This window comes from Cyanistes caeruleus, chromosome 11, assembly GCF_971803275.1.
Source record: "Cyanistes caeruleus chromosome 11, bCyaCae1.hap1.1, whole genome shotgun sequence".
Classification (NCBI taxonomy): Eukaryota; Metazoa; Chordata; class Aves; order Passeriformes; family Paridae; genus Cyanistes; species Cyanistes caeruleus.
The window spans coordinates 12,872,518-12,887,821 of record NC_141711.1 but is presented as its reverse complement, the minus strand read 5'-3'; the positions used below and the strand labels follow the sequence as shown (position 1 = coordinate 12,887,821).

The following is a 15,304-nucleotide window of genomic DNA, read 5'->3' as shown; positions in this document are numbered from 1 at the left end:
CAGTAAGAGGGAGAAGGACAGTTGGGGTGGAGATAGAAGACTGCAATGTCTACTTTACACTCATCTCCCAGATCTAAGCCAGGGGCTATGATTCCTGAGCAGTTTGACTTCAGGGTTCAGCTCAGTTCAGGTGCTTGTACCACAAATGCTTTCTCTGTGGGATGAAGAATTTGGCACTGGTTCTGACAATTCCTCAGTCTCCATAGGCCACATATTTAAAAGGAAATAAAATGACACTATTTTTAAATCATAACAACAGGATCACATGAGAAAGAGTCACCTCACATATGGTTCTTTAGTGGTGACCCAGAGTTTAAAACTACGTTAAAACCCTGTAGTGAAACAACTTCCACAAGTACTTAACCGGCAAAATGTCACTGCAGCAGTCCAGAGCACTGATGGGAAAAGGTGATTGTTACTTACAAAATCTCCCTGAGGTAAAAAAAAGGGGTTTAAAAACATTTTACATTAAAATAAACACTTACATAGAAAAAGTGCTGCTCTTTAGTACTGACTCTCCTAATTGTTTTCCAGTATCCCCATACTAACCTATTTTTCTCTCCAGTATTTCCTCCCTGGTTTAGCTATATCATTGGGATCTCTATTTTACATACATATCACCAAGAATTTACTCATCCTAATCTTTTTCTTCTCTTCTCATTTTCTAAAATTCTAAAATCACAGATTTATCTAAGAATAGAATGGAACAGAATGGAATGGAATAGACTAGGCTAGACTAGAATGGTTTGGGTTGGAAGAGGCCTTAAAGACCATCTTGCTACAACCCTGCCACTGAGAGGGACATGTTCCACTAGCTACCTTTTCCCCAACATTCGCTCCACTTCCTAAATAAACTTAAATATCTTTAGGCATAAAACTTGGAAAATTTTATTAAGTAAACTTTGTTATATGATTCTTGCCTCCTCAATTAATTATTGTGTGACAGAACTACTTCAGGTGTTCCAGCCATTTAAATTGAACAGCAGTGGTATTTCAACTTAGTCATGAAATGCCTTGCATGTTTCCATATTTCTTCCAGCCTGAATTTCAGAGTACTGCCCATGAGAACACAGTCAAGCAGAGTTGTTTAGGATGATAAACACATGCTGTAAACTACTTTTATAAACTAAATTAAAGGATTTATAAAAGAAAATAAATATTTTTATGTTTTATTTCCATTTTTGACATCTGAGATTTGAGATAGAGGGAGTAGTTTCTGATCAAGCATCTCAAAAAGGATGCCTCTTATTCATACACTCTTAAAATTAATATTCCATTTTAAATTTTAGTTACAAGAATTTAAATTGAAAGAAGTATTAGTCTTCCTTTTCTTTAGTGTCAAATTTCTAAATAAAAGTTCCATGTTAAAGAAAAACAAAAAAGATGAATAAATGCATCACTCACAAGGCAAACCCAGGATATGACAAATTATTGGACAATACTTAATTTCATGCCAGTGCCCAAATGGCATATTTTCAGTGACAGGCTTGTCATCATTATTGAGAACTTCCCCTGTCCCCCAGTGATGAAGAAACACATTACAGACAAACACATTAATCTTTCCACACAGTACAATGTAAAACCTTAATTACAACCTCATGCTTCCCCCCACAAACACACAACATACCACAGACCCAAACCATACATATGTCAACCCTGAATATCTGTTGATGTTCTTAAGATTGTAGCTACGGCTTTGTGTTGAACTGTGAGGGAGATCACTATTATTGAACACAGTATGCTTTTTTCCTCAAAAGTTTGGAAAAGAACTCAGGAAATACAGTCTGTCCTCATTAATTTGGGGTTGCAGGCGTGTGCACCTATACAGACTGTTAAAATAGAGAGGTTTCCAGCAATAGGACTAAATTTTCTTTTTAAGTTAAAGGCAGAGCTCAACACAAAAGTGCAGTTCAGAGACAAAACCACAAAATCAGAAAAGCAACACACTCAAATACCACTTGTGTGATCAGAGGTGTATCAGAAATTGAACTCAGCACCTCAGTATCCCTGTTTTCCCAATATCTTAGTCCAGTAGAAAGAAACTTGGACAAAAATTGACTGCAAATCAATCCAAAGGAAAAAAAAAAATCACAAAAGTAAAACAATTAGACTAAGTGAAGGATTAAAGTTAAATGTTTTGGGTTTTTTCTTTAAATTCACTGATACAAGGATTGGAATCCAGGTGTCCTATAAACAGAGTGATATTTATTTTCTCTTTCCAGATTATTATTGCAAATCTATCAGGAGAGACTGATTACCAGTCACCAGGTTACAGCATTTTCTAGGCAGATGAAGTCTGTGGATTCAACCATAACCTATCAATTAAAATGAAATAAGTACCCTTCCTTGGGAACCTAAGCACTGCCTTTCTTTTTGCTACAACGACTGAAGGAGTGAAACAAAAAAAATTGTTGTTTGTTTTGAGAAGAAAGAAAGCCTTTCCTCCCATCATTGAACAAACTGCAAAACAATTCTATAGATATAAATATGAAAGCTTATTTGATTAGTAAAATGTGGTCACACACTGACGCTTTTACCAAAATAATTCCTGCCTGTTGCTGAATTTGCTTGCACTTTACAACTCATTTTCCATTACAACAAGCCTGTATTAGCCTTCTGCTGCTGAAAAATTGCAGGTCATCACTCCATTTGACCTCCATCCTGTATTATTGCAATGCTACGATTAAGGATTACCCTTGAGATCACTAAGACATGTCAGTCAGCGTACGTCAACAGTGGAAGCAAGGATTCCCATGGTTTTGTTCACAAAAGTCCAACTTAAAAAATGAGACAATGAGCAAGGATTGGATAACAAAATTTGTCTGCACAATGTTCAATAGATGTAACAGGATATGCCTTTCACATACAAAATTGTAACAGAACTCAGGGCATTACTTTATTCCCACTTGAGTGGGACTCACGCAGCTTGACTTTTTCTGCCCGTGTTCCTAATGTAACTACAAGATACACTGCAAACACTTAAGTTTTGCAGGTCAGGCAGAGAATGTCAGAGCAAAGAAATGTTGATTTCTCAACTACACAGGTAAACATAGACTTCTCTACTAGCATACACAAGCTTTAAAGAAAAGCTGCAGATCGTGCTACAGCAAAACTTACTACTTCTGTTTTATGGTACATGGCTATGAAAGGCAAAATACAGATCTTTATTTTTCTAAAATGTTTTAAAATATTATTAGGGGACAGTAAAAAAACCTGCTGGCTGCAGTGCTATGTTGAGATTTCATGGTTCATCAAAAATTTCCAGGGAATAAATTAATTTCTTAGAAAAAATATATTCCCACAAAGCAATTCCGAAGCTTTACGGAATAAATCCAAAGTACAGACTGTGACATGCTCAGGACCTGTGACTGCCCTTCAGCAAAACCATGTCCCACAGGACTTCTTCAGCAGATCAGCCTCTATGAGATGAGACTGTGCTATCAGGTTCTGGTCATTTTTACAAGGTCTTAGTAAGATCAAGATCAAAAGAAATGTCTCTGGTCCTTGAACTGTTGATATTTCTAATTCACAATGGAACTGTGCAGGGCACCCTTCATAAATACTTATCCAAAATGTCAGACAACTGAGTTTTACTAGTGGGCCAAGCTATAAAGTAACTGAAAGACTATTTCTTCTTCCAGGGAATAGATGTCAAAGTAGCCAACTTCCTCTTTGTGTAGCAAATCTACAATCACATCACTTTGACTTTTTTTAGTAACTCATTACTTAGCTGAACAGTGATTATTTAGACTACTAAATGTGCTGGAATTCAGATTGTGTGGTAGACCCACTATTTGTATTGTCATAGGATAGAGCTCAGTCTCTTTTTTGAACTTGAAAATTACATGTAATGAGTCATTTCCTGAATGGAAGATTGCTTTATAGAGCTATTTATCCATTACAGTAAGTTATTTTTAGTGATTATCTTAAGTGAAATAAAATTCCAAAAGAAACAGGAACCATGCATATTCTACAATAGTTTATTTCCTTAAATATTCTGTAAGCATCATGCATTCAATAAAACCCACGTTATTATCACCATCTACTTCGTGTCATATGAAATACCTAATCTTTAGTTCTTAGTTTATATTAAGCTCAAAGGTGAGTAATTCCACATTAGGAAAAATGTCACTAATAGACTCTGTACACGTGTAAATGGTATTAAAAAGGTCAAAGAGACCAAAGTCTGGCTTTCATGAGGTCTCACAGCTACAAGGCGTTTGTCTTTGTTGTTGGTGCCAGTAAAGGCATGTCTGGCTTATTTGATCCCCCAGATTAATACAAAGAAGATATCTGAACTGTGAAAAAAAAACACAACAGGAAGCTTAAATGCAGCCATATGGACCATCTGATTCTTTCAACCCCTTAACAGATGAGGGTTGAAATAACTTCCTTTGCTTATTAGCTAATTAAATCATCCTAACAGTGTATAAAATGGCAATAATAAAAGTGAGTTTAACCATAACCTCCAGCTATGTTCCATTAAGTCTCACATTCTAGGTCATCTAACTGTACAGAGTGTAACATACTGCTAACTGAGGCATAACTATATTTTTTCTCAGCATAAAGAAAACCCTAATTTAAAAACTAATACAGCTCACAAGACAATAAATAATAAAAAGAAAATAGAATATCCATTAATATGTATTTAAGATTTTTACCAAGATTAAATAATTACCTTTACATGGCATTAAATAAAAGTCACTTATATTTTTGCTCCTATTGAACTTCCTGGACTACATTACAGTACCTATAGTACCTAAAACTGTTTGTTTGGCTGGGGGGTTTAATGTTTTCTTTACACAAGAAATACTGTGGAATCCATCACAGCAGAACTAAAACCACTTTTAAAATAAAATGTGATTCAATGTTGTGCATTACATGCATGAAGATATATTAACTCTTCTTGCTTTTCTAGTATGAAGTCTACTGCTCTTTTTATGATATATCATTAAATGACTACATAAAAAATGTGTCCATGATTCTAATGCCTACGTATCACCATGAATCTTCCTTCTTCAGTTCTTCCTTTATCAAGTTCTGATGAATTTTAACTAATGCAGCTGGAAGGATTCTACAAAATTTATTCTCAGAACTAGAGCAAAGCCTATGACTCTTTCCAGAATGACTGAAAGCTCCTTTATGCTCTGTTATCTAATGATAACTGTACCTTTCAATGTATATTTATTTCTCCCAGATAGGAAAAGCTAAAGTACATTTCCACAACATATGACTTCCATTAGAAGAAGTGATGAATGACCTGCTCTCAACAGCCCAAGGAAAAGCTCATCTGTGCATACTGAAGTAACAAGACTACAACAAAATTTTTCCACACATTTCACCCTATATTATCAATTGACATGCACTGTAATTTTGCTAGAGATAGCTAGAGATACCATCCTGCCTGAAAAAGTAAAAATAATTTCCAAAAAGCAGTTTTCAAGGATGCTAAACTTTTTATTGATGTTTTGAAACCTCTCTTCCTCAGAACCTGAATGACTTACAATTCACATGCTAATGCTGCTGAAAGTGGCTAGTGGCCCGTGAACCAACAAGAAAGAAAAAAGAACCAACAAGAAAAAAATTTTCTCTCAATTGAATATAAAAGTTACATCATTTTATCTCAGCTACACAGACTGATACTCACTGAGGCATGAAGAATCAATTCAAAGCACCCTGGCTCACTTAGGCTTGCACTAACTTGCATTGGTAAAGCTGCTATTAGGAAACTAGAGGCAGGTGATTCCATATTTTTTGCTTGTTAGTAAGTTAGGAGAATGTGGATGGAGCAAGGAGTTGCTGTTATAAAAAACATGAGTCTTTTGTGATGGTGCCAAAAGAAACAAGCAAGACAGTGGGTTACTGTAAATGAGGAAATCATATCCTGTGGATCAGGGAAGACTGACTCAAAGTATTCCTGCAAATAAATAATGATCCATATGAACCATAACCTCATTTCAAACATTCACATGAGCACAGGACCCACATATTGCAAACTAATCCCTATTTTCTGCTAACTTTCACCAGTAGCCTCACTTGCCACAGCACTGAAGATCCTGCAAAATGGAACTGCCCAACTTCCATTTTTCTAAATCTTAAATGCACAACATCCCAAAGTATCATGAGAGGGAGTATCCCCATTGCCTCAGATTTCATAGTAAAACAACTGTAATTGTAAATCTGTTTCCATCAAAAATATCTGGTTTAGAAAAATCATTCAATATTATTAAAGAATTTAACATGACTTTGATCATTTTGATAGAATTAGGATAGAAAGCAAATATAAGTACAATAGACCACTACCACTAGCAGTGTATAAACATGCAGTGCTGAACTTGAGGAGGTAACTCCATAACCAGATTCATCTGCTGCTAGAACAGGGTGTATGAATGGAGGCTAAGACACACAGGATGGTTAAATCAATTGTGGGAAATTTACCAGCATTTTTACTCCATCCACTGAGATTATAGTACAAAGTTAAAAATTAAATCCATTGACTATTGCATTTTCAGACTAACTTAAAAACAAGCTACATTCAAAATAAATAAACCCCCAACATGGATAAGATAAGCCATCTCTAAGATAAAAACCAGTCAATGTGTCCCTCTACTCCGTTTTGGCAGTTTTATCATAATATTTCAGTTCTCCTACTCTGTTAGTACAAGGCTGTGCTGTCAACAAGTTGGAATTTATTCTGGGACAAATGTGTAAAGAAACAGTAATGAAAAAAAACTATGTTATGGCCAGGAGGAGATTCCAGTGATGAAATAAGTCTTCAGGAAATCAGTAAGAAAATTCTAAGCTGCAGTGACTTACTGTGACAGCCTGCAAGCAGTAGGATTGCACAAACTTTGTATTACTTGAATGAATTCATACTTCAGGGTTATCTTATTATCAATATTACATAGAAGAATAAAAAAATACTGGATTTTCAACATTCAGTCAAGTAATTGAATTCTTAGGTAACTCTTTCCATGTTACTGAGGTGTCATGTGCCCACAGGACAAAAAACCCACACTCTCTAGTTCAAGAATCTTTCATTGCCAATCACCCAACACAAAGCTTAAGCAATGCTATTTGCAGTGGAGTCCAATGTAAACATCAGCAGCACCATCAAAACAATCCTAGCACAGAAGTTACACAATACTACTAAAAATAATGAGATGAAACTGCACTTGTGATACAAAATCATAATCACATACATTCTGCTTATGATACAAGAAAGTAATTTTCCTTGATTAGGAAAACATTTTTGCTTTGTTTTAACAAAACACCATAGCTCTAAATGCTCAAAAGTCTGTGCAGTGTTGATGCAGTGCTGGAGCCCAGTGGTGCAAAAAGGCTGAAGTGTGAATATCTGCATTTCCATCACGCCAGCTGCTCATAAAACAGGGCGTTCTTCCAATTTTAAATTACCTGCAGGAGGAAAGAAATGCTTCCTGTATGGAATAGTTCATCAGGGAGGGACCTACAGTGACCATGTAGTCCAACTTTCCAATGAAAAGTTAGTGCATGTTAAGGGCATTGTCCAAGCACACTGACCACCTCTCTAGGAAGCTGTCCTAGTGTTTGAGCACCCTGTCTGTAAAAAAATGCTTCCTAATATCCAGTATAAATGTCCCCTGGTGCAGCTTTGAGCTATTCCCACATGATAAATCTCATCACCCAATCCCAGAGAGGAGAGATCAGCACCTCCCTCCTCATTCCCCTGCTTTAGGAAGCTGCAGAGAGCCAAGAGATTGTCCCTCAGTCTCAATTCTCCAAACTGGAAAAGTCAAAGTCCTTAGGTTGTTCTCACAGGACATAGCTTCCAACCCTTTCATCAGCATTGCTGCCCTCCTCTAGTTGCATTCCAACACCTTAATGTCCTGTTAAATGGTAGGTCCCAGAACTGCTCACAGTACTCCAGGTGAGGACACCAGTGCTGAATATAATGGGAGAATACTCTCCTTTAAACACCTGTTTATGCTGTGTTTCATGCACCCCAGAGTGCAGTTTCTCCTCTTGGATGCCAGGGCACAGCAGTCACACAGTCAGAAAATATCTAATATACAGTAGGGTCTACCAGAAGCAACATGCTTTCCAAAGAAAAGAAGAACCACAAGAGAAAACTACAGAATTCATACATACTAACATTATTGATCTGTTAATAACTTCTCTAAAACTGTATTTAGTGTTTCCTGAAAGAAAAATCCAAGTTTGATTAAGAACTGCAGCAAGATTGGGCCATAGTGCTTCCAGGTAAAACGGCCTCAAATTCCTGCTCAAAACAAAAAGTTTTGGGATTACGCATCCCTTCCACAATCAGTTCCCTACTTGCAGAACTTGCCAAGCATGTGCTCCCTGAGTCAGTAGCTCACAGAACTACAGCTACTCCATGTCCTCTATACACACATCCTCCTTTTAAAACTTTACACTGCATTTCCATAACAGCGAACTCACCTGTAAGATTCTGCTGCTTTACTATTACAGATTTAGTGGCCACACTTGCAGAATTTCCATCTTTTGTAGAGCTGCCTACAGCATGATGCATGTTGAGCCCCTCAGTAACATTTCACGAGCTGCATCACACAGTTAAACTGAGCTATGTCCACAGTGACTACAGCACACACCTTTTCCAGTCCAAGCTACCTTTCCCTTTCACTCTCCTCCCTGCTTTTTCCTTCTACCTTTGTGTCCCTGGTATGAAGTTGGTTCGCTCCAGTCATGACTCAGAAACTTAAACAACAGGATGGCAGAGTGGACAAAAATTAATGTTTAAGACCAACTGTCAAGTCTTTTTCTTTAAACCTTTAAAAATCAGGATTAGAACCTTTAAAAGTCTCTACTAATCTAATCGCCTCCTTTTTTGAGCTTACTTAATAAACCAACTTTACCTACAGCTGCATGTAATCAGCAGATGATAATATTTTTCTACTGGAAACCTCAGGCTGAAAAATTATTAAATTGTGACTTCAAGATCTTGGGAAAGCTTTAGAAAAACAGAGAATAAAATATCCTAACCTTTATTCCAGTATCATAAATACTGTGTTAAGTTTTTGCTATTCTTTTTCAGTCATTTACCTTGGTCTAACTAATATCTTTAGAAATATACTCACACTTTAGATATTATTGAATTTAGAATACCACATGTACTAGTTAAAAATCTGAGGCACTGGTTAGTGTATATAACACCTAACCCACCAAACTAAACATTTTGTTCTTCACTGTTTATTATGCTCTTGTTACCAGCTATTTCTAAATATACAATAATTTATACCAAGTTGTTTTGTGAAATACAGATGTAGCATAAATTCCATATAACAAAAGCCATATTCAATGCTCACTTTATAATGTAAATACATACTACATCACAGCCATATACATTGTGAAATTCATACACATATGAAACAAAATAATTTAAGTATAGATCTTCAAGTTTAAAAGTTATGAGAGTATAGGGCACAAGTATATACACTCAGATCTGCTAAATCACAAGTATTTCAGTTAAAGATTAACATTACATTTCAGCATACTATATTTTTCTCACTTTAACTCTGTTTTCCATGTTGACTTTAATTTTTTTTTATTTGCTTGGTATACTGAACTCTGGTTTGGAATAAATGGATTCAAATAAACACAATTCAGTGCCAGAATTGCCACAGGCAAATTTTTTTCTTTCAGTGGTCCTGGGAAGTGGTTTGTTAAGCTATTGTTCTCAATTAAAAACTCATGTGTTTGTTCAGTACAATATGGGTCGCTGCTTTGAGTGAAAGATTCCCTTGACATGGCAAAACCTCTAATTGTAACAAGTCCATGCCAAGTATGTTTAACCAGATGCAGCCCCGGGTTTGATTAGCAGCCACTGGATTCCATGTACAATCAGATAATGATGGTTTTGCTTCTCTGCTGAGCAAACATCCTCATCTTTTAATCAAATATGTCTGTGTATCTATAGATGTATGTACGTATATGTCTATATATCTAAAAACCTCTGTACACACAATTATGAGCAGCACAACTATTTTAAAACTATAGTTCATCTCAACTTATTTGACCTTTGACTGTTTAATCTTAGAAGGACCTGTGCAATACCAACTGAAAATAAATGGAATAAAATATTTATTTTGGCAGATACCATATAGATATGGTGAAGAGACATGTGGTGCATGGAAATTTTTTACCACACATGTAGACAGCAGAAAAGGTTCTGGAATACATTTTTGTTTTCCCACTTGTGGGATAGTATCTATTGGATAATGATGATATTAGAACTGTAAAGACACGTGCCATTTTGGAACAACATTCCAATACCTCTTAACTATGCCTGAGGGAAGGTGGTGAAGCTTGATGTTTATTTTATATAAGAGTAGGTATTAGCTAAGTTTGGTAATATGACTTCAAGAATATTTTGAATTCTGCTATTTGCATTATTTTTTTTTTACTTGCACACATTCAATAAGGGCTTTTAGTGTAAGCTCATAAAACTAGTTTCTATCCCCTTTTTAAAGCCTGGACATCCATTATTTGAGAAATTAACACAGTATTTTCTTAAATACTCAAGACAATCAACATGGTTTTTCACAAAAAGAAATTAATGTCCTTCTTCTATACAGTAAATACAAAACCATCTTAAATTTTGCCCTGCCCTGCACTGGTTTCTTTTGTTCAAAAGTACAGCACTGAGTTCAAAGAAAAAGGCAAAAGAGAATTAAAATTAATAGTAATGGCCGATCTAGTCTAAAAGTAAACCAAATTTTTAAAAAATCTAAATGAAGGGTATACACTTGTGTCTTTCAAGTATTTATCTTCCACAGACATCAACATCACATATTCTGTAGTATTGTTAAATGTATTTCCCTCTACACTAACACAAAAAAGCATATTTATTTATTTCTATATAAACTAGCAGTTACACTAAGAATGTGTGTAAACGTAGCTACACAAAGTACATAAAAGCAATAAAAGAAACTAAATCTTAAACTACATAACTACTTAAAAGACAGGCTATTTTTTTAACTGACTTGCTGAAATTAGTACATCTCAATTAATCATCTTTTCCAGGGTGTTGTACGTAAATGTGTTGTTGGTATCCTGGCCTCTGCCATTCCCATTCATAACCAGCTGAGACAGATATGGAAAAATTACTTGCATGTACTTTTTACCACAGTCTTCAAACCAAGGCTGGTTAAAACAGCACAGAAGACATTTCTACTTTTCCTCACTTAAGCTTTTCCTTTTGCAGTGAAAGCCAATGCAATGCACTAGTCTAGACTATAGTTACACCTAAAGTTTTACAGACATTTTTTAGAGTAGCAGCATCTCCTTATCACAGGCTTCATAATGAATTTTCATCATGTAGATAGTGAAGGCTTCACAATGGATTTTCATCATGTAGATAAGCAGCTAAAAGGTGGTTGAAAACCACTCTAAAGTCAGTACACATATTTTATCTTCTTCAGCTGAACTTCTTTCTTATGTTTACTTAGCAAAGTAGAAGATTTGGGAGCAGGGAGGAGGAATTGTCCTGCTTTGCATCTACATTACAGCACTTAGTACTGTGTTACACTCCTCTGTCATGCTATATCACAAACCCATAGATATGTATTAATTCCTCCATTACAGTTTCCTTCATTCATTTTTTTTGTGTTGAGTATTGGTTCCTCTGTGTGGTCTTAATTTCCTAACAACCTGAAATAAACCATGACATGAAATAAGTCATGTTATGTTTGATTTAGGAGCTCATAAATTGAAATATGTACAATAGTACCAAATAAATGATGGCAATTGCAGATTTCACCTGATCCTAAAAGAAACACTCAAGTTTTAGGAAAAAAGTGTCCAGAGACAACCTAGGAGAACAGCAACCCCTCCTCCATGAGGTTTGACAACAGGCCACAGCTGGAAGATAAATTCATTGTCTTCTCTTTGCCACTGCAACTGGGTGCTTGTAGTAGCTTGGTTATCTTTTTTACAGTAACCTCAAATGTTTTTGAGCTGTTGTCTTTAACACAGACATATTTTATGGGTATGATACAGACAGGAAAAAGCACTGCAGAACCATACCTGCAAAATAAAAATGAAGTTTTCCCATTTTGGGCAGATTAATTAAAGAAGCACCATAGGAATTTGGGCAGTTGAACACAAGCTGTAAGATGAAGAACAGGACAGCACATACATCCTGACTTTCTAGTTCCCAGCTGTGTGCAGCCCCCATGTAAAACTGAGATAATGTGCAAAAATGACAAATTCCCATGGAAATATAAGAGGTATTCTGACACTGCACTCCCTCAAGGGCTCTGCTAGTTGTGGAGAGCTGGTGAAGAACTGACACTGCAGAGCAGCTCATCCTCTGGCGAGACTGGCTGTATCCCTCCAGGACAATCCTTGTAATGCAGCACTGGATGCCAGTGGAACCATCAGCAAATGCTGCTGCCTGGGAAAGGAAATCGCCTGACACTGTACCCTGAGGATAAAAAAACTTTGGCTTTGTTAAACCATGTCTGTGTAAGAGAATTCCACAGTCAACAGACCTCCACTGAGAAAGCCCTGCCACCAGATGTTTAAATACAGGGATTGTTAGTGCACCAGCTGATCCCAATTGCTGCTGGTGGGAGTGGAGGCGCTTTTGGCTCTGTCCTTTGAATTGGGCTGCTGTCTCCCTAGGTGGGGCTGTCATTTTAATAATCATTGTATTTCCCAGTAGGAGGCCCACTGTCATGGTCCTGAGGAGGATGGGGAGAATTAAGCTCCTGTTTAATATTTTGTTGTTATGTCATATCACACAAATAGCATTGTTTTACTCTATAGTCCATGGAGAAATCTCATACTTATATGGAAGAAACAGAATTTCAGATTTGCTTACACAGAAGAGTTAGGTTATAAGCCTGTGCACACAAAACATAGAGCATTTGGGAACACTGTCGGAGATATAACATGTTACCCAAAAAAAAAATTAAAAAAATTTAAAAAAATATAAAAATCAGTGCAGTGTATGTGTGGTCTAATGAATTGAACAAAGGTCTGGTAGCCAGGAACAATTCAATTCCTCTGCACTTAGCTCTACTATGTGGCTAAATACAATATTTCAGTTACAAGGCAGCTCTAATCCAAGCATCATATCACTTATTTTGTGGAGTTGAAAAAGTCTTATTTATCTACATGAATGCCAGTGTGATGAACAGAGATGCATATTTGTATTCCCAACACTTCAGGTGTAGTTCTGAAGAAATGCACAGGCAGCAAAGTGGGAAATGCACAGCCTGAAGTAGTCTGAAATTAGTGTGTTGCCTAATGTTTACACTGAAAAAAACTCCAGCAAAAAGTTTCATTTACATGAAAAGAAGTAGCTGTATACCTCCAGTTATCTGCAGAGTAAAAAACTGCAAAGCCATACCAGAAATACTTCAAGAATATGTCCATTATAGATTATTTGTGAATTGTAAAAATACTGCTCTATAAATAGATAGATGATGTTGCCTCAGATTCAGTGCTGTTCAACTCCCACAGATTGCTATTTTTAAACACAACCTTACCTGCAAAACATGACATTTTCAGGAATTTATAACATAAGCATTCATTCCATTCTGATATTTTGCCTCTAACCTGTTCACACATATTGACAGCTCCAATGTATATTGCAGCTGTCAGGGAACTCGTTTATCATAAGAACCATATGCTGCAATGTTCCTGCTGCACTTGGAGCACACAGTGTAAATTATGTAATTTTCAGAAATCAGGAACCAAGAGTCTACTGTAATGAAATCAAAGCTTAAAAAGTACGAATACCTTTTAATGTTTTTAAATATTTGACAGTAATCATAGCATAACTTGATTTTTTCTTCTATTAAGCATTGATAATCTTTATATAGATAACTTGTTTAGTTCCATATTTGTTTAGCATTCTTCATATATATGTTTTCTAGCACACAAGTCAGAAGACAATAGAATTAAACAAATGAATGTATTATTTACAACACTTAGGAAGCACTATTCATGGATTAAAATAAAGTATAACTTGTCCAAGAGGACTTAATCCATTAAAGACATAGGAAACCAGCTTAATTTGTCAGAATGGCAGCCATTAACTCTGCAAGGTTATGCAAATACAGCAGATGATTGAGAAAGTGCAGGCCATCCCTACTGTGTCAAACATAAACAAACTCTATATGAAACTGGCAGCCAACATATTTGTTGTGTAAGGTAGGTAAGGAAACACAAATGCTTTTGTTCCTAAACAGGAATAATTTAAGTAATTCCATAAATGTTGTAAAGTTTGTGAAACTATACAACTACTTTTGTTCCAAATGGATAATTTGTTTCTTGGTCTCTGAGGTTCCCTAGAGGAAGCAAAGCTTTCGAATCTCTTGACACTCTATCTGCATGGAACTGGCATGTCAGCTGGTAATTACAGACCTATAGGAAGTACTTAAGCATAGGCTAAGGATAAATTTAGATAAATGAACAATTTTGCTAATGAATAATATTCCTGACATAGAAAATCTTGCATTTTAGAAGTATGTGATTTTCCTGACTCCATCAGGTCAATAAGTGGTTTTAAAAGCAGTAATTCCTGAACCTATTAGACAGCAGAAGGGTCTTTCACATCACTAACAAATACAAAATGTATGTGTGTGCATGAATGCATTCCATAGATGTAGACAGGAACAGAAAAATTGACAAAGATCTTGTAAAACTGAATGAACAAAATTCCAAAGTGAACCATACAGGTTTACAAGTCAGTACATCACTGTAATAACTTCAAATGTGCATCATTGCTGTCTATTGCTGTCAGTAGCTGGATCTTGAATTCTTGGAGGCCCTTTCCTCTAAACATGGCTGTGGATAAATACAGAAAGAACTTGTGAAGGGGCAGTGTATGTCAATTTAGGAAAGTACATTAAAATCTTCATAACAGATGCTGATAAGCATAAACTAGTTCATTAGAAGAAATACAGAAACATGTAAGTCCACATGATTAGTCTTTATGAGAGAGAGGAGAAAAGGAAAGAAGCACCCAAATCAATTTGAACAACAGTGTAACAGTCAGATAACCCAGACACACAAAAGATTACATTGTACAGAAATAAGATCATAATGATCTATTATGTAGCATTAGGGAAAGAGTCAGGCATAAATTTTGTTACACTAAACACATGTGCAACCAGTTTTACAATTCTGCTTTTTGGTTCTTTTGCCTGGAACAATTTTTATTCCAACTTTTCAAAAAAAGCAGCTCACATAACCAGCCACGTGATCCCAAATGATGACTACAAATAGCTTTGAGGTAATTGCTATATATTAGGCAGCATATGCAAACAAAAGG

At 35.9% G+C, this 15,304-nt stretch overlaps 1 protein-coding gene across 7 annotated transcripts in view; it reads right to left on the bottom strand.

Annotated features, from left to right (window-relative positions):
• Positions 1 to 15,304, bottom strand: part of ERC2 (ELKS/RAB6-interacting/CAST family member 2) — a 406,984-nt gene that overhangs the window by 165,109 nt on the left and 226,571 nt on the right. The window contains exon 14 of one of the 7 annotated variants that reach the window (XM_086846819.1): positions 13,751 to 14,817. The exons of the other annotated variants lie outside the window; for them this stretch is intronic. Within the exon in view, the coding sequence (XP_086702945.1) occupies positions 14,808 to 14,817 (10 nt within the window). The 3' untranslated portion in view covers positions 13,751 to 14,807. Of the gene's footprint in view, positions 1 to 13,750; positions 14,818 to 15,304 lie in introns of those variants that run through there. 7 annotated transcript variants of the gene reach the window in all.